The sequence below is a fragment of the Notolepis coatsorum genome, assembly GCF_963971535.1.
Source record: "Notolepis coatsorum genome assembly, chromosome: 16".
NCBI lineage: Eukaryota > Metazoa > Chordata > Actinopteri > Aulopiformes > Paralepididae > Notolepis > Notolepis coatsorum.
Genome location: NC_140180.1, coordinates 46,519,487 through 46,539,726, shown reverse-complemented (window position 1 = coordinate 46,539,726; position 20,240 = coordinate 46,519,487). Strand labels below are relative to the sequence as shown.

Below are 20,240 nucleotides of genomic sequence, written 5' to 3'. Positions count from 1 at the left end.
CCCAGGGAACATTGAAACTTCTTAACACATTCGGGGCCAACCACGTATATATACGTGTTTCGGATCCAACACTTGACGGCCATACGTGGTAAGGTTGTTTTGGCTTTTATTCCATTGTAATATCCTACTCAATGTCACGAGCGGCACTGCAGATTTACCCTACTCTTGGAATTCCGAAATGTGCAATTCCGGCCAGATCCTCGTAGGGGCGCTGTCTCGATAATGCAGTGTTCCCTGTTACAGACCGGTGTTTTTTTTTTTTTTTTTTTTGTATGGATGGGCTTTTCTGTTAGCTTAAAGCTATGCGTGTAGCCGATGGCCTGGAATCGTTTTTGGGACGCTGAATTCAGTATGCAGTAAAGGAATATATCATCAGTCAATGGACATATGGATCTACCAGATGGCGATCGATAACTGGGAAATCCTTTTTGGGATCCAACCGGCCACAGGTAAGAGCTTTTTCACGTAAATTACATGCTGATCAGGCCTTGTTATCAGCGAATAAGGCTACTGAGGCTAATGCCGTTATTGGTAATCAATAATCAGAAATGACGTCCCCCGCCCCCCCCCCCCCCTTTCATACATTCATAGACCATGATACCGACAATATGCATTTTGGGTTTTAGCTCTAGCTTGTCTATAGCCGAAACGCCATTCGATTTAACGTTATTAGCTTAGCACCCTATATCTCGCGTTCCAGGAAATACCCCAGAACATTCTGCTATAACGTTCATATTCACAACGCTATAAAATGGGAACGTATTGATGGGAAAAAAAATTATTTAAGGCATATTGAAGGGACGGTTTATAGTGTCAATTGACAATGAGAATGGACAGATAGCAATAATATAAAGTATAGATTTAGCTCTACAAACAGCCGTAGAGTGAGATTAGACGGATCCCAATGGCCCCGAATGTGTTAAAGGACAGACGCATACTCAGTGATAATACACTTAATTTACCACCGCCTCATTTTCTTGACCCTCCAATTGTACTTTAACACTTTGAGTGCCAACGACGAGATTAGTCGTCCTAACTCGCCATGCGTTGAGTGCCAATGACGAGTTTTCTCGTCTTTTAATCGTTATTTCTTTTATTAGCAATATCCATACATTTTTCATCCATCCAGCCTGACGTTATCATTGTGAATGGGTCTGAGCTCGAAAAGGGCAAATACCGCCGCCTATCGGCTCCCGGATGGTAATGCACATCATTGGATTGGATTGGGTGGCCATGTGCATCAGGAAAAAAGTCCTGTCCGTGGTTTTCCCATCTCTGGCAAGCAGTATCGTGTTACCAGATTGACTGAGGACCCTCAGAGCAGCGTCGATTATGTGTTTCGGACTGCAACGTTTGATCAATAAACGCGATCAATATTTGGAATGGCGATCAGGAATTGGATTAATCTTTTTGCAGAACATCTGATGTGAGGTAAGGACTCTATTTGACCAGTATTGAGTTAATCAGATGTTTTTTTCTCAGCCATGTGTGTGTGTATATGACGTTAGCGCTGACCAGGTCATGGATAATAGATTTTTCAGCCCGCTTCTCTAGCGTGCATAAGTACACATATACTATAGATAATCTAGCATTTATTTGAAAACGATTCATAAATCAGCCGAGAAATTACGTGTTTTGTGTATTCCACTAAAGAGCTATTATCGCGGATTTCTCTGGAATCACTAGAAATCTTCAAAACTATACTCGTATTCAAAGCGGTATAAAACGGAAATGTACCAATGAAAAAACAATCCGTTTCGTACATGTTGACTGCAAGCAAGTCATTGATAAGCGACGGGTGTATTAGACCCATAGCCATAATTTAACATATAGTTTAAGCATTCGCAAATTTCCCCCGTTCTCCCATTGACTTCAGCGCTGGCACGGAACGGCCATATATGGTCAAAGGGGCGTGGCACTCGATGTGTTAAGAACCGTTGCTAAGCACCTCAGCTTGACCATGATCGTGTTCAGCCCGACTAAACCTTTTCAGATTGAACGTGAATTTAGGAGAAACCTTTTCAGAGTCAACATGTCCCTGCATTCACTACGATTGTTAAAGCTGCAGTAGGGAACTTTTGAGAAATGAGCAGGAGTGATTTACCTGCACAGTAGAAATGGAGCCGGTGGTTTTGTACATTGTGTGCACTTTTTGACGAGGAATGCGATGGTGGTCTTAAAACACCACTGAGCTCTCTCTCGCATTGACCGCTTCACACAGGGGGAGTAGGGGCCCAAGGAAATGTTTGCACTCCGGCCAAATACCATTATGTTACGCTTGTGCTGCTGCCCATTGTAGCAGATTGGCCTACTGTAGGTTAATGTGTTCTGTCCCTTGAACACCAGGTTTGAAGAGGGGGTTTGAAATTAAGTTAATTATCCTTTCAGTATGTCAAATATGATTCAGTATTGGCCATCATTCAGTATGTAAAATATGATTCAGTATGGGCCATCATTCAGTATGTAAAATATGATTCAGTGTTGGCCATCATTCAGTATGTAAAATATGATTCAGCGGTGGCCATCATTCAGTATGTAAAATATGATTCAGCAGTGGCCATCATTCAGTATGTAAAAGTGAGTCAGTATGGGCCATCATTCAGTATGTCAAAGTGATTCAGTATGGATCGCTTCAGTGAAAAATAGTGCCAAGATAACCATATTTTGTTAACGAGACAATATAGAAATAATTTCATTGAAAGTCATGTTATCATGCTGGCTAAGAAACAATGTTGTTTACAAACTTTACACCTACAGTATGTGCTTTAGTATATTTATTTATGTTTGAATGGCTCTCAAGATCAGCCACAGGATATTTGGGAATTTGGTCTTCAAATCACTGTGATCCCCTATTATTCTGGTTCTTTACAAATGTGAAACAATTTGTTTGAAATATTTTTCCTGAAGCGGTTTTCATGCCATGTTATATTTGACCTGGAAGCTCGCTTAATTTTATTCTATACACACACGGCTTAAGGGCCTCTTTTAGGCCAGATTCAAACGGATGTTTTGGCCCACTTGACCTGTAGACGAGGAAGTTGACTAGCTGCAGCTCAGAGCCACCTGCTGCCTCCCCATATCACTGGTTTAGCTCGATGCCTGAGTGGGTGTGAGGAGAGAGGGGAATTGCCCTCCATCTGGGACCGGGTTGTGTGTGCGCCTATGTGTGTGGATGACTTGTTTGTGCATGCTTCTACTTGTTTGGCCTCTGCCAAGGACACAGGGTGATGAAGCCGGCAGATAGATGGCTGTGTTTGTTTTACTGCTGGCCAGACTTTATCACCCTTTGGCTTGGTGGAGGAGAGTCTGAGTGTGTTGTTGTGTGTTGACATGTGTTATGTCTTTCTCTGCCAGTACTATGTGTGTTTGTCTGCGTGCTTCCATGTACAGTGTATACATTTGTCTGTGCCTTCCTAGTTATATGTATGTGTGTACAGTACAGGCTCGAGTGTGATTCGTTCCAGCAGAGATCTACTCCCCAGTCTCTTGCTCCATTAGCTAGAGAGCAGTCCTGTTGAGCTAGCAGACATGCACAACAACACCCACTGTATCCTCTATAGGGAGGCTATAGCTCATTAGCCACATCTGGTATATTAGCCTAGACATGCTAGTGCATATGCACATAAACAATACACCCTGGGTCTTGCTAGAAGCATGTAACAGCAATAATTGTGGGAAAACAACAACATTGCAGTTAAAGGAGGATTTTATTTGCAGTTAATGGAGGTTTATAAGAATTATAATGGGTATAACATGACCAGAGCTTATACACACCTGGTTCTGCCCTCTACTGATCTCTAGGCTGTGGTACAGTCAGTCAGTCAGTCAGTCAGTCAGTGAGGGGTGAGAAGAAGCAGAGATGGTGTTGTGCAGTATTACCGCTGTGCTCTCGTCGGATAGCTAACAGTGCAGTGGACACCAAGAGACGATGTTGTGAATGTAGAATTGATTGAGGGAGACATGTCCGGTTGTCTACTTCTGGATGTTCTGTTCTGACATGGTGTACAGAGAAGCTACACTGAAGCTGTCTCTTCCAGTAGAAGACAATAGAGCAGAGCAGAGCTGGTGAGTCTAGCCGTGTTTCTGCTACCATCACTGTGCCAGAGGAAGAATGAAGCCCAGACTCCCAGACTAGCCATGATCTGATTTGATTTGAATTCCATCTCCACTCCTTTTGTCTCTTTGTGTTGAAAACTTGTCTTCCCACCAGATCATGGACCAGCCTTACTGCTCCCACCCTGTAACCACGGAGGAGAGCCCAACTGATTACATCATGTTTTCTTTTAGGGATCCCTCGGCTCGGTAGTTCACCGATATCAGCTGTGTCATTTGTAGGTGGATGCTGACCCCCTGCTCTGCTTGCGGTGTGTTTTCCAGGAGATCAGAAACATGCACAACGAGCAGCTGATGGGCATCAGACGAGAGGAGGAGATGGAGATGTCTGATGATGATATGGAGGAGCTCCCTGTCGACGCAGAGGACTCGAGTAAGTGCTGAACATACAGTATTCAGACGCATGCTAAACAGCCCCACCGTTTTCCTTATTATTGTGAATCCCAATTCTTGATTTTTCTGCATCTTTTCTCAAAATGTGCAGATCTTGAATCTTAGTTTGGGAAATATTATTTTTGGAAAGTTGTGCTTCGATCAGCGATTTATCTCCACTGCTCCCCTACATTTTCAAAAGCCTAGAGAAAGGTTGTCTTAACTTCATCATCATAAGTTATGAATGTCAAATTGATATAAATATTCTTGGATTTCGAGACCTATTTCTGAAGCCTGTGGCTATCCATCAACGCTGCAAATCGGGATCAGTTCTGTCAGGCTTTGCGCCTCCTGGTGGCATATAACAGAACAGCAATCAACCTCAAAATCAACCCCGTCTGCACCGCGGTCGAATGGTAGACAGTCCTAATGGCTGTAACTGTATTATGTTTTAAGGATAATGCTGTTTAAATATTTTTTTTTACTTTTGCACATACGTCATTTTGCCTTGATGTGTGAATATCTCAGACCGTTGTTTGTCCCTTTCCCCATTATTGTCCTATTACGCCCTAATCACATATGCAGATTCATCACTTGAGTTGATGGTAGAACCCACACACCAAGGTATCATTTAGACTTCTATATTAATCAGACCACGTTTCCATCCACGATGGATCTTCATCAGGTCAATGACCTGCTAGTCTTTCACTGCCGATTCATCCCATAGATAAGATAAGATAAGAAGATCCTTTATTAATCCCCTTGGGGAAATTCAGGTGTCAAAGCAGCATGGGTGGGGGATACATAGCTTCACAGTCCTATACAGTCCAGTATGTACCGGTATATACACTATAGATACACTTAAAGTATAATACAAATACAATATAATATAGAAAAGTACAAGATAGTCCAGTGATAAGAGTCTCTAGTGCAAAATACAAGATAGTCAGTACGGTGATGTGAGTCTCTAGTTCTCAAGTTCCGAGTTCTGACAGTGATAGTTCTATAGGCTAGGCAATAGGCATATACCGGTACCTCAAACACCCCAAATACTCACAAAAAAACATCATATTTCACATTTGCATTAGTATAAATTAACACAAGAGAGGGAGAGAGAGAGACGTCTGTCTTTGACTGAAATTACTCTTCACACTAAGTCAGAGTGAATAAGAACAGTCTTGAGTAGATCATCAGGATTGTAACATCTTGACAGGGTAGATGATTGAAACATCTCTGTCGGATTTGTACCATTTTGACCCGACAGAACGTTCAAAACCAGTTGGATTGCATCGCCATGTGAATGAATGAATGAATGAATGAATGAATGAAAACTTTATTTAACAGATTGCAGAATGGGTACAATACAGTACGGCTCAATACACACAATTGTTAAGGGGATGCAGACCTGAGAAAGACGTTTGTCTTGTTTACATCAGGGTCCCCCATTTTCAATTCATATAGACATTTATGACATTTATGACATATGACATTTATGGCATAGGGACATATAGGTATTTAGTACTGATACATTTGTGACATAAACTGTATTCAAATATACAGTACTGTTACCCCTAGATCCTGACAGAGTATATACATATGATGGGGAGGGGACTGTACATTAGGAGCGGGTGGGTGGGTGGGAGAGAAATATACATACGGCGGGGAGGGAATATATACATGCGGTGGGGAGGAGACTGTCTATTAGGAGGTGGTGGGGGTTTTGGGCATTTACGGTGGCCAGTTTCGAATTGCAGCCTCCCGTAGGTGCTCTTTAAGAGCGGTTTTGAATGTGGGTAGGGATTCACATTCCTTTACAGCTTTGGGTAGGGCGTTCCACATTGATGTGGCATAATTGCGAAACGTGTTTAGTCCCTTGTTTGAGCCGAATCTGGGTTTAACATGATTTGTTGAGCTTCCTCTGGTGTAGTGGTTGTGGTATTCACTGACCTTTGGGAAGTATTTTGACATGTACATGGGTACCTTAGTTGTATAGTGTATCTTGTAGACCAGGCCCATTGCAAGTTGCTGTACTCTGTCGTCTACTCTAAGCCATCCTAGGTTGTCAAAGTGGGCAGGGGTGAGGTGGGTTCTGGGGGTAAGGTCAAGTAGTAGTCTGACCAGTTTGTTTTGTGATGTTTGTAATCTTGTTTTAAGCGCCTTTGAGGTGCTTTGGTACCATGAGGTGCACGCATAGTCGTAGTGCCCTTGAATGAGTGCTCCTGCCAGAGTCTTCAGGGTATTCTTGTTTACCAGAGAGGAGATCCGGTACAAGAATCTAGTTTGTTGGTTGACTTTTTTTATTACATTGGATGCCATTTTGTCACCGGAAAGATTTGCCTCTAGGATGGAACCCAGGTAGGTAATTTCGTCTTTCCTTGTGACAATATTGTCACCCACTGTAACTGAGAAGCCGTCGGTCTTGCTGAGTTTGTTATTTGAACCGAAGAGAATGGACTCTGTTTTGCCCATGTGTAATGATAGTTTATCAGCGAGCCATATGCAGATTTTGCCTAGTTCCGAGCTGAGGGTTTTTTCAACCTGCAACTTGTTCTTGTCAGAGACCAGCAGGGCTGAGTCGTCCGCAAACAGGAACAAGTTGCAGTCACAGGCTGACGACATGTCATTCGCATAAATTAGGAAGAGTAGCGGTCCTAGTATGCTTCCTTGTGGAACACCACAGCTCACTGTGAGGGGGGGGGATAGAGTACCGTTTACCTCTACCATCTGTTCTCTCCCCTCCAGGTAGGATTGCATCCAGCTGACTGATAAACTATCAAAACCAATTGCTTTTAGCTTGTCAATCAGAATGGAGTGATTGACAGTGTCGAAGGCCTTTTGTAGGTCCAGCATCACCATGCCGCAGTATTTGCCCGCGTCCACCTCTTGTTTGATGTGGTCGTTCAAATAGAGGAGGCATGTGTCAGTGGAGTGGGACGTTCTGAAGCCAGATTGGAATTCGTAGATTAGATTTTTTTCCGCCAGGTACTTTTCAACCTGTTCGTAGACTATTTTCTCCATGACTTTCGAGATGGAGGTAAGAATAGAAACAGGGCGGTAGTTGCCTGGGTCTAATTTGCTGCTCTTTTTGTGCAGAGGGGTCACTCTCGCAATTTTGAAGTCCTTGGGGACGTGTCCCTGTTTTATAGAGAGGTTTATTATGTGTGTGATGACTGGGGTGATGGCGGCTGCTGAGTCTCTGAGGAATTTGGAGGGGATGTTGTCATGGCCAGTGGCCTTGTTAGGTTGGAGGGCGCTCAATTTTTTGAGTACCTCATCGGTTGTTACCATTTCAAGTTTGAAGTCGTCTTTGTGGACCCCTAGGTTTTTGTAGTATGCTACTATGTGTTCTACCCCATAATGCCCTGAGTGGGAGGGTAGTTTGTTTACCAGTGTTGTGGCTATGTTTGTGAAGAAGATGTTTAAGTAATTGGCTACATCCAGCTTGTCTGTGATGAGCGTGTTGTCCGTCTTTATGTTTATGTTTGAGAATCTGGTTTTAAGTTTTTTACTGCAGCCTAGTTGATTGTTGAGTAATTTCCAAAGTTTGCAGGGTTTGTTTTTGTTTTCCTCAGTTTTGTCGTTGATGAAATTTCTTTTTGCGGTTTTGATCATGGTGTTTACGTCATTTCTTAGTCTGTTTCTTTGAATTTTTTGTTCAACCACGTGGGCTTGGAGTTCACTGTTTGAGCTTTTGGAAAGCTTTGTCTGACTTTTATGAAGTTCATGAAGAATGTGTTTAGCTTATTGCAACAATGATGCCGTCCTCCAGTTCCTTTTGGGTAATAATAATATCTTAGATTTATATAGTAGTAGTAGAGATCATGTTAGCCTTTTGCTAGAGATTATGTTCCCTCAGGAATTTAGTTGTTTCTGTGTACAGTACCCACAATGGTTAGGTTCGAATTCCCAAAACAACGGACAGTGATTCCCTTAAATCTGCTTTCTGTGATAAACTAATCCGACCACTTCCTAAGCTCTTACAGCTGGAGGTGTCCCCAGGGCCACACACAATGACAGTAACATTCTTCTTTCTACCAGCTGTTTGTCCTAATCTCACCATTCTCTCTCTCCTCTCTCGCTCTCTCTCTCGCTCTCTCTCACACCGCTGTCGATTCCACATCTGCCAGTCAAATAGATAGTTTAATATAAACGTTCAACTTTGCTGCAGTCTGAGGCGCGCCTCCACACTGTCACTTTTTCCATCGCTCAAATCTTGATGAGACAAAGAAATGCCCCTTGTGTCTCTAGTCGGGAATGGAAGAGCATGAAGATAACATAGATATAAGTTTGATCCACAACCCATGCGTTTTCATCGGAACTATCGGCAGGGGAAAAGGACATCTGTATGCAACATCGTTGCTTAAGGAACATGGTTAGTCTACGTTAATCAATACGCCCATTCGCTTGCTGTGTGAATACTGCAAACAACAATATTTTGCGTACAGACATGGGGGCGGCTTGTAATTACGCAGATTTAGGTCTAGGGAGGTGGGAGGGAATAATTTGCATGCTTGTGTTCGGACATACAGCCTCTCCCCTTTGTTCTGTTCTCAGCTGTTTACTCGTTTGACAGCTTCTCTAATTAGCATTCAAATGTAGACATCAGCCTGCTCTCTTCTCACACTCTCTCTCTCCCTGTTTAAAAAAATATATATATATTTACTGGTATTTTTCTTTTATTGTTCAGTTCTCAACTATTTACTCATTTGACAGCTTCCCTAATCAGCATTCAAATGTATTCATCAGCCCGGCCTCTTCTCTTGCTTGTTATGAAATAATAATTAGCATGGCTGTCTGAACGCTGTCACACAGGGTTGACTGAGGCAGGTATTCATGTGATCGTGTTTGTGTTGCAGAGTCACAGCTCTGCAGTCGCTCACCTGTAAGCACAGAGTTTACACCTCAACCAGCCCTGCTGGAGAAACACAACAAAAACTCCCCAACTGACGAGTGTTATTTGTATCTTTAACCTCTTAAGCCTGAGCCCTATTTTCTGAAAATCCGCCTATAAATACATACTAAGTAAGTGGAAGATTGCTCCAGATTGTTTCATCTTTGACGGTGAATAACGGTGAATAACATCATGCTAAAAATTACCAGATGTGTAAAATTTGCCACTGAGCTCATTCAGCACCTTCTTGAGATCACGTGTACAAAAAATCTAAGCAAATTAATAAAGGGAAGATGATGAAACAGGAGATTTTGTAGAGACAGTACTGAATTCTGCCATCTGGACACATGCAATTTGAAATATGATTATAGAATATCAGGCCTATAAATGACCTTATTATGGCCAAGTCGCACATCTATGGATCGGGCCAAATCTCCCCTTTCCAATGGCAGAGTTCAATCTGGATTTAGTATCACCAGGCGTGATTTACAAACCGTGAATGAAATCTTACTTTTTTATAATGTACATTTCTCCACCATTTTTCATCAGATTTCAACGCCGTTTTTTGCTAGACGTTCACAGCAAGGTAGAGAAACTAACTGTGTTCTGTTTTATGGCAATAACGTTCAGGTTTGTGGGAGATAATTCCGAGAAATAAAAAAGTCAATCCAGAAGTCCGATGATTGACGGGCTGGCATGAGCTAGGAAGTGTAGTTTTTTGAAATTCGAAAGCCCATCGAAAGTCCTGGGTCTCCTCTCCTCATAGGACTACAAACAAAATGGCGGTGTAATTTCCTCGCGTCAATATTCACCTTTTTCCGACTAGATTTCTCATATTTCACTAATAACACTTAAAACCATTGGTAAACAAACGTAGTGGTGAAAATATACACTTCGACTGCTGTTTTGACTTTACTCTTGCCTACATTTGAAAAAGAAATACAACATTAATTCATACATTCTGTAGAGATGGATTTATGGCGTGATGTCATTGTGGGTCCGGTACCCCTCAGGCTTAAGAGGTTAAAGGCCCAATCAGTGGTCCACATGTGAACAAACACATTTTTATGGAGACATGTATCCATTCTCTTGATAAAATGACTGGACAAAACAACACTGGACAAGTCGCTGCATTTTGTGGCTGTAAACATTCTTTTTGTAATTTTTTTTACATTGGTACTATTTGTAAACCTGGAGTAAATCGGGTCTATATTCTTACATTGGGTTAAGAAAGTCTAAAGATGAAACTCTACAAGAATGTATGTGAATATACCCCACCTTATATGTGGTAAAAATAAAATCACATATTGGGGCTTTAAAATGTAAGTCTCCTCTGACCCATTCATGCAACACAAATAATAGACTAGAAGTGTGTGTGTGTGTGTGTGTGTGTGTGTGTGTGTGTGTGTGTGTGTGTGTGTGTGTGTGTGTGTGTGTGTGTGTGTGTGTGTGTGTGTGTGTGTGTGTGTGTGTGTGTGTGTGTGTGTGTGTGTGTGTGTGTGTGTGTGTGTGTTGTAGTTGATGTAGTATCTGTTATGTAATACAAGGGGAATCAGTCGGGGTAAATGGTTGGCTTCTCTGTGTAATAACTTTGAAGTTTTCTGATCAATACTCTCCTTACCAAAAACCTCCATCTTGCTGCCAGAAACACACACACACACAGCTCATTCATTATATTTTCTAGTGGCAACAAACTGTAGGGAGCGCTCTTGAACGCCCATACTTCTTAACCAACCAACTAACCCCCCTCCACACACACACACAGGACAGATCTTATCTCTGCAGTTCAGTCACTCAATTGACGTATCCCAAGCTCCACCCTTGTTTCTTGACCCTCCAATCACAAGCCTTGCTTTCCTCTGTCAAGCTAAGACAGGGGCAGAGCTTGACATTGGTCAATTGTACAGTTGAAATCGTGTTCTAATACACTCACCGTTGACTCTTTGCTATTTAAAAGGTCAGCTCAAGTCATCCTTTGCTCAAATTCCACCCTGAACACCAGCAGCATGTATTTAACTGAAACGGGTGGAGAACGGTTAGAGCAGATTGAGCAGATTGAGATTTGAAATCACAAATGATTAAATTAGCCTCGTGTAGCCTCCCGGTATGTCATTCATGTGACTCATCAAATGTTGATGCGCTCATGTGAGGCTCCTCTCCCAGCAGAACCGTCTCTCCAGCAGCGACAAGTACTGGTAGTAGTGGTACAGTAAGTAGGCTACAGGCTGCTTGGTAATAATAATAATAATAATAATAATAATAATAATAATTGATAAGATCATTTATAGAGCACTTTTGTAGAACCCAAAGGCGCTTACTAGAGGCTACTAAACAGCCTTATTAAAAATAAAGAATGTCAAACTGACCATTTGTTCATATCCAGAAGACCTGTCCCTAAGGTTGCATTATATGTTTTCGTCCAGTAATCCGTTTATTTTATTATTATTATTATTTTTAAGAAATTAACATGTCCACCTGCTGTCATCGATATATATGTATAATAGCTCCATGATCGTGACACCCAAACACTTGCTTGGATATGATAAATCATAGAACTCACAGGGGTATTTACCTGTAAATGTACCTGTTAAATGAAAGCCTGTCATCATAAATAGCTCCCTCTGCTGGCAAATTAACAGAGCAACACTTTTCACCAAAACACTGCTGGATCTGCTCCGAATTCAAGTAGACAGTTAATCTAGGCTGTTAAAGATATGCCTCCTAAAATGTCTAAATGGAAGTACAGGCTATCCGGTTTCGACAAAACAATTATAGAAACGTGTGAAGTGCACAATATTTCCTCGTTTAAGCCACTGCAACGGCTTTGCCTGAAGAATTGACTACATGACCAGGACGTTCTAGCTTGTTTGCCGACAGGATTCGGGAAAAGTTTGGTCCAGCTTCCAGGGGAAGTACATACACCGGAAATTCTAACCCATAGACACTTTCGGCAGTAGTTCTTTACCAGGCTTTATCTCACGGAGATAAAACTGGGAACGATGTTACAGTTAATCTAACTTTATAATACTGACGCGTCGTTTCAATTGGCATAAGCTTGATCGACGTGATACACAACAAGCAATTATAGATTTATCATTGTTTGTGAACATTGCTAATTATAACTCATCACCACAACTCTGGACAGCTTCAACATTGTACTTGGTACATGCACATTGTTTGCACTAAACTAAAACACAGATCTCTCCCTCTCTGCTGTAATTTAAAGTAGATTTTTAAGTAAATTTAGTACATTTGTGGTGGGTGGGGGGGGGGGGTGCATGGCAGAGTCCGCTTTTGACTCTGTGGTGTCTAATGTGTGGAAGTCTAACATTTAAATGTGAGTAAGAACAGCTACATTTCTTTGTGTGCTTTGATTTTGTAGGATGTAGGGTATGATATTATAGCTACTCAAACATACGCATGGTCTTGTTTAGTGAGCAACCTGCTAGCTATTAAGGTAATTAGTTAGGCCCATTTGATAATGTAGTGTAAACCAGGCTAATTATGTGTATTTATCCTATAGGTGTCTCAGGCTTTGAAGGAGGAGAATGACTCTTTGACTGATATATATCCTGACTAAGCCCTAATTAGCATAGTTAGGCCCTGTAGTGTAAACCAGGCTAATATGTGTATTTATCCTGCAGACGTGGCTCTGGCCGAGGCCTTGAAGGAGGAGAATGACTCTCTACGCTGCCAGCTGGACGCCTACAGGAACGAAGTGGAGCTGCTCAAACAGGAGCAGGGCAAGAACCAGCCAATCAGGAGCGAGGAGGACAACACACACTCCCAACAGCTGAGCTTCTTACAGCAGGCTCTGCAGGGCATGCAGAAGGTAACACACACACACACTCAAATAATATACTATTTTCACTCAAAACATTTGGCTTATAAGGGCGTCTGGGTAGCGCAGCGGACTAAGCGCTCGCCTACCACCGCAGAGACTCTGGGATCGAATCCAGCTGTCAGCGGTACCTCCGGCTTGGTCAGTTGTCCCTACTAACACAATTGGTAGTGTTAGCGGGTGGGAAACCGGTGGGGTATGTGTCCTGGTCATTGTAAACAGCGACTCCTGCAGGTCGGTCGGGGCGCCTGCTCAGCAAGGAAGGGAACTGGGGGAGGTAGTGTGATCCTCCCACGCGTTACACTCCCCCAGTGAGAGTCCGCGCTGCCAGGTGAAAAGAAGCAGCTGGCTGACTCCACATGTATCGGAGGAAGGCATGTGGTAGTCTTCACCCTCCCCAGGCCGACAGAGGTGGGCAAATGTGCGCAACGACCAGGAAGGGGCATAAAGACTAAATTGGGATGGGAGAAAAATACGGGAAAAAAGGGTGAGAAAAAATGTATAAAAAGAAAAAAAAACATTTGGCTTATAATAAATGTTAAATAATTATGTACTGGTTTATACTGAATACATTTTTGACTGAAATCTGCCCTGCCATCCAGTAAAATGTCTAAAACAAAAAAGAATTATTCATGAGGGCAGCACTTTAAAGCAGTAGTTACCTAGTAGAAAGTCTAGTATAGCTGGCTGTAGCAGCTGCCATTCTGTTCTAGGAAGCAAATGTTCTATTCCAGGCTTTTTCTTACATGTGGCTACAGGGGGTTGAAGGTCTCCAAGGTCTAACAGCTACCTTCAGGAGCGAACATAATCACACGTTCACACCACATGTAGTTTGAGAACGGAGTCACACCAGAAGTCCATTCATTCTCCATTATGTTGACCACGTTAAACGTTGAGCAACATTATCCGCTCGGTAACCAGGAACATACTTAAATTCCAATATGTTCCACTTATACCTGCAGCATCATTGTTGCTATAGCTACCAAATGTAAGTTCTGTACAACAAGTCAGCAGGAAGGGTACAACTCTCTTGTGCTACAGAGTGCTACAGTCTTAAGTGCATAGTAGAGTAGACATATTAGCATAGTAGGTAGTAATATAGGCAAGGTAGATTCCTTAGTAGCAGAGTGCATACTAGTAAAAGACACCTGACTTTGACACCTTGGAGTTGAATAGAGTGTCGGGGGTGAGGAAGAGGAAACGTAGAGACAGATGAGGCCCAACATCCCTCTAGAATAGTGTTAGAGCAGGTGCTCAAAAGGTAGAGCAGTTGTCTCGTAATTGGAAGGTGCCCGTTTCGATTCCTGCTCCTCCCAGCAGTGTGTCGAAGTGTCCTTGAGCAAGACACTTAACCACTAACTCCTCCCGATCAGCAGGGTGGCACCTTGCATGGTCGCCTCCACCGTTAGTGTGAATGTGAGGCATAAGTTGTAAATCGCTTTGGATAAATGCGCTATATAAATGCAGTCCATTTACCATTTACAATATCTCTGGTTGAGATGATGACTCGTCTTCTTTTAGAAACCTCTCTATTCAAATTCTATACAACCACTGTACTGCATAGAAAGCGTTTCATGTGCTAGTTGACTAGTTGTCTCGCATAATGGAAATTGTGACAGATTCATGTATTAAAGAAAGAATCTATTAAATTCCTGCTGTTAATTCAATTGCAAGAAAGTAATTACCCTCCCAACATACGCCTCATGGTGTGTTTATGAAAAGATTAGCGGAATGGTTTAAATACATTTGAAGACGACTGGCTGCCTCTTATTTCCTGGCCCACATACTGTATGGTGTTTTGCAGCATTATTTTATCACATAATTAACATGCAATATAGACAATTTCACTGGAATCCTGTTGCAGTTTGGACTCAAGTGTATTTCCTGTCAACTATTGCATTAGCAAACGCTGCAACAGGAAATAAACCTGGGTAATTTTAGATTGTTGTTGTTGTCGAGATGAAACCGTCCATAACCAACACAACATTTCAGCTTTTTGAATAAATCATTTTAATTGTGGCATGTGTGACAATTGTAGCATAAAGCCACTCACGCATGGTGCTCCTCGCTGTTGGAAATGTACACAGCACTCCACCCACTCTCGCTCCCCCACCACTGCGCGACTGCGCACACACACAAAATAAGCTGCTTTTCACTTAAATAAACACGGCAGGAATCTTTTGTCTGTCGAGGTAAACTCTGATGCCATTAATTGCTTCCTGCCCCCCCACCATCCCTCATCGCTTGCCAAGAGAGTAATTTAGGAAAACAAGTCTTCCTGGACACATGGCTGTGGTTAGCACCTCCTCTTAAATCACCTCTGTCTAAAAACATTCTCATTAGTACCATCTGTACCACCTTAGCTGTCCACTGTTTGATCCTATAGCTGAGTGTGCTGAGTGTGCCACGTCAGGAACTAGAGTGCATGCTGCTCATGACCACATCAGGAACTAGAGTGCATGCTGCTCATGGCCACATCAGGAACTAGAGTGCATGCTCATCATGGCCACATCAGGAACTATAGTGCATGCTCATCATGGCCACGTCAGGAACTAGAGTGCATGCTCATCATGACCACGTCAGGAACTAGAGTGCATGCTCATCATGGCCACATCAGGAACTAGAGTGCATGCTCATCATGGCCACATCAGGAACTAGAGTGCATGCTCATCATGACCACGTCAGGAACTAGAGTGCATGCTCATTGTGGCCACGTCAGGAACTAGAGTGCATGCTCATCATGGCCACATCAGGAACTAGAGTGCATGCTCATCATGGCCACATCAGGAACTAGAGTGCATGCTCATCGTGGCCACGTCAGGAACTAGAGTGCATGCTCATCATGGCCACATCAGGAACTAGAGTGCATGCTCATCATGGCCACATCAGGAACTATAGTGCATGCTCATCATGACCATGTCAGGAACTAGAGTGCATGCTCATCATGACCACATCAGGAACTAGAGTGCATGCTCATCATGGCCATGTCAGGAACTAGCGTGCATGCTCATCATGGCCATGTCAGGAACTAAAGTGCATGCTCATCATGACCATGTCAGGAACTAGAGTGCATGCTCATCATGACCATGTCAGGAACTAGAGTGCATGCTCATCATGGCCACATCAGGAACTAGAGTGCATGCTCATCATGACCATGTCAGGAACTAGAGTGCATGCTCATCATGACCATGTCAGGAACTATAGTGCATGCTCATCATGACCACATCAGGAACTAGAGTGCATGCTGCTCATGGCCACGTCAGGAACTAGAGTGCATGCTCATCATGACCATGTCAGGAACTAGAGTGCATGCTCATCATGACCATGTCAGGAACTAGAGTGCATGCTCATCATGACCATGTCAGGAACTATAGTGCATGCTCATCATGGCCACATCAGGAACTAGAGTGCATGCTGCTCATGGCCACGTCAGGAACTAGAGTGCATGCTCATCATGACCATGTCAGGAACTAGAGTGCATGCTCATCATGACCACGTCAGGAACTAGAGTGCATGCTCATCATGACCACATCAGGAACTAGAGTGCATGCTCATCATGACCACGTCAGGAACTACAGTGCATGCTGCTCATGACCACATCAGGAACTAGAGTGCATGCTCATCATGACCACATCAGGAACTAGAGTGCATGCTCATCATGACCATGTCAGGAACTAGAGGGCATGCTCAGCATGACCGTGTCAGGAACTAGAGTGCATGCTCATCATGACCATGTCAGGAACTAGAGTTTATAAGTTTATAAGTTTATTTGGATCCCCATTAGCCACAGCAGTGCTGGGGCTATTCTTCCTGGGGTCCATAACACATAAAATACAGTTACAGACTTATACACTCACAACATTTACATGTCATACAGACAATTAAAACAACAATAAAAACCCTATCAAATTCATAATACAATACAACAATATATACGCCTTATGAATTCATAATACAATACAATAATACCTACTCATAATTAATTCATAATACAATACAGCATGATATACTATTTAGCTTTTACATACATTATCTATGTTCATATCAGCCAATCATACAATATTTTAATAATATATCCCTATCAGACACATGCCTTTTCATCCATATATACCTATCTCTTTATCAGACACATACATTTTCATTTACGTACACACTATCTATTAGGGAATGTCAATTTCTTTGGTTGAAAATGTTGTTTTACCACGATTTTGAAACGATATTTACTATTCTCCTGCTTAACATGTCTGGGAAGAGAGTTCCATTCCTGCATACCACGGAACATGACAGTTCGCTTCATTGCATTCGACCTCACTTTTGGAAGTGTAAAACCTTGTGCAGAAGCATGTCTGGTGGAATAGTTGTGTCTGTCAAGACTTATAGATAAATTGTTATATAAAATTGAGGGGATCTTTGTAACAAGAATATTCCTAGTGAATACAAGGAGTGAGCAGAGTAATTTATGTTTGACAAGTAACCAAGTTAAACAACTGTGCATCGCTGCAACATTAGTTCTGTACTCACAGCGAAGCGCTATACGTGCTGCTTTGTTTTGTACCATTTGTAATTTTTTCAGTTTATTCGTCGTTACATTCGACCATACTGCAGGACAATAGTCAAGATTTGACAAAACCAGAGCTTGAATGACCTGTTTGATAGAATTTAGTGGTAACAAATGAGCACATCTTTTAACAACAGAAATCCCTCTTCCCATTTTCACTACTATATTGTTTATATGTTGTGACCATGACAATGTACTGTCTCGAGTGCATGCTCATCATGACCACATCAGGAACTAGAGTGCATGCTCATCATGACCACATCACCATGTTGTTGCTATACTAACAAACCAAACAACCAATCCATGGCCAGACTCACTGTGTAACAGCTGAGCGTGTCACACTTACATACTGTACTGATAAAATTACTTCCAGCTATGTTGATTTGAAAGGATGGTTTCAATACACTTTTTAGCACCAACAGTTCAGAGCAGCTCAACCGTTCAGAGCAGCTCAACCATTCAGAGCAGCTCCAGAAGCTAGTTTTGTGTCAATGGGCTTTGCTGGTTGGTTCAACACAGCGTGTTTACAAACAGGAAACACACCCATAGAGCTTCCTCTCATTCTGGGAGCAGATTCTCTATTGCCAAAGCCTCTGTCAAAAACTATTATTTCAGTCTTAAATTAAGATTTGCTGCAATAATTCGACTGTGCAATATGGAAACCCACAGTTCTCTGAGATCATTAAACAGTTGGATATATTTATACATCAAATGAACATAGTTACATCTGTATGCTTAGGGTTTCATCTGTTTTTAATCATAATTTTCTTGTTTTCAACAAGCAAAAAGTAAATGTATGCAACTGTTTTATGATCTTGGAGAACTGTTGGTTTTTATTTTCAGTAAAAACGATTGTAGCTAAACGTAATTATTGCCTGAGGCTGTGACTATAGAGAATTACACAGCCAGAGTAAAACTCTTTTCCAGTTAATGAAGGAGCCGTTGGAAGGCTTGATGCTGACTATGAATCACATTGGTGTAATTGTTTTCATCTAGTGTTTAATGGCTCATGATGGCTAAATGTTGTCCTTTTTTGTAGCAACTGTTGAAAATGAGGGAGGAGCTAAAACAGCGAGAGGCGGAGCTGGAAAAGGGTGTGGAGGACAAACAGAAGCTGGAGAGCCAAGTCCAGAACCTCAAGGAAGGACTGCAGAACCTGCCGTCAACAGTTCCGGCAACACTTCCGGCCATACTTCCGGCAACACTTCCGGCAACACTTCCGGCCACACTTCCGGCCATACTTCCGGCCATACTTCCGGTCACACTTCTGGTCACACCGCTGGTCAGTGACAGGAACACACACACACACACAAAGACACACTGCTGGTCAGTGGCAGGAACACACACAAAGACACACTGCTGGTCAGTGGCAGGAACACACACACACAAAGACACACTGATGGTCAGTGGCAGGAACACACACACAAAGACACACTGCTGGTCAGTGGCAGGAACACACACACACAAAGACACACTGCTGGTCAGTGGCAGGAACACACAGTCACACACAGACTGATTGCTCACTGCTGCTGCCCACTGATCCCAAATAGCTAGGATGGGTTAAGTGCAGAGAACACATCACTGGTACAGTACAGTACTGTATGTTTAAATGTACTTGGCCTTTCCTTTCCCAGGGTAGTTTAGTCTCCGTGTCACAGAGTGCAGAGCACTAGCATCATACCGGGAACATGATGTGTTGAATTGGGAGTGCAGGGGGCCAGGTAACAGAAGAGTGGGATCCAGACTTTCCTTCTGTTTTTTGATGAAGCCTTACCTCTTTTTCCACAACTTTATGTTAGTGAGTGGATATAAAGTGAATTAGGAAGAAACAAGTTCAAAATGAGTTTCAACGGAGGAGGAATATTGGAGACATAATTTCATCAGACATTGAATCGCAGAATATAACTAATACAGTTTGGGGTAGAACAAAGTGACTTAATAATTAAGCTTTTATTTCTAAGCTTGTCAAAAATTCCCATAGCAACCATTTGCAGGTATGTTTATATTGTTAATCAACCACAGTGAGCTTCAAACAGTATTAACACAGATCAGACTTCCCCTGGGGAACTCAAATCCTTACCAAAGTGATATAAGTCTAGCTAATATGATACATATATTATATGAATATAATAATAAACCTTTAAACTGTGTGCCAGATATCACCACGTCTCTAATGTGTCTACTGTTATATCACTAGATTCAGCCAGATATCACCACCTCTTTAATGTTTTTACTGTTATATCACTAGATTCAGCCAGATATCACCACCTCTCTAATGTTTTTACTGTTATATCACTAGATTCAGCCAGATATCACCACCTCTCTAATGTGTCTACTGTTATATCACTAGTTTCAGCCAGATATCACCACCTCTCTAATGTTTCTACTGTTATATCACTAGTTTCAGCAAGATAACAACCACTGCTTATGCTGTGTGTATAATGCTAATAGACTCCTTTTTGTCT

General features: G+C 42.3%; 1 protein-coding gene across 4 annotated transcripts in view; it reads left to right on the top strand.

The window, feature by feature from the left end:
- LOC311242748 (ecto-NOX disulfide-thiol exchanger 2-like) overlaps window positions 1-20,240 on the top strand; it is a 385,400-nt gene that overhangs the window by 339,615 nt on the left and 25,545 nt on the right. For all 4 annotated transcript variants that reach the window (XM_084331769.1, XM_084331767.1, XM_084331770.1 and 1 more), the window contains 3 exons: window positions 4,378-4,486; window positions 13,021-13,208; window positions 18,815-19,057. In XM_084331769.1, coding sequence (XP_084187895.1) covers window positions 4,378-4,486; window positions 13,021-13,208; window positions 18,815-19,057 — 540 coding nt within the window. The remainder of the gene's footprint in view (window positions 1-4,377; window positions 4,487-13,020; window positions 13,209-18,814; window positions 19,058-20,240) is intronic.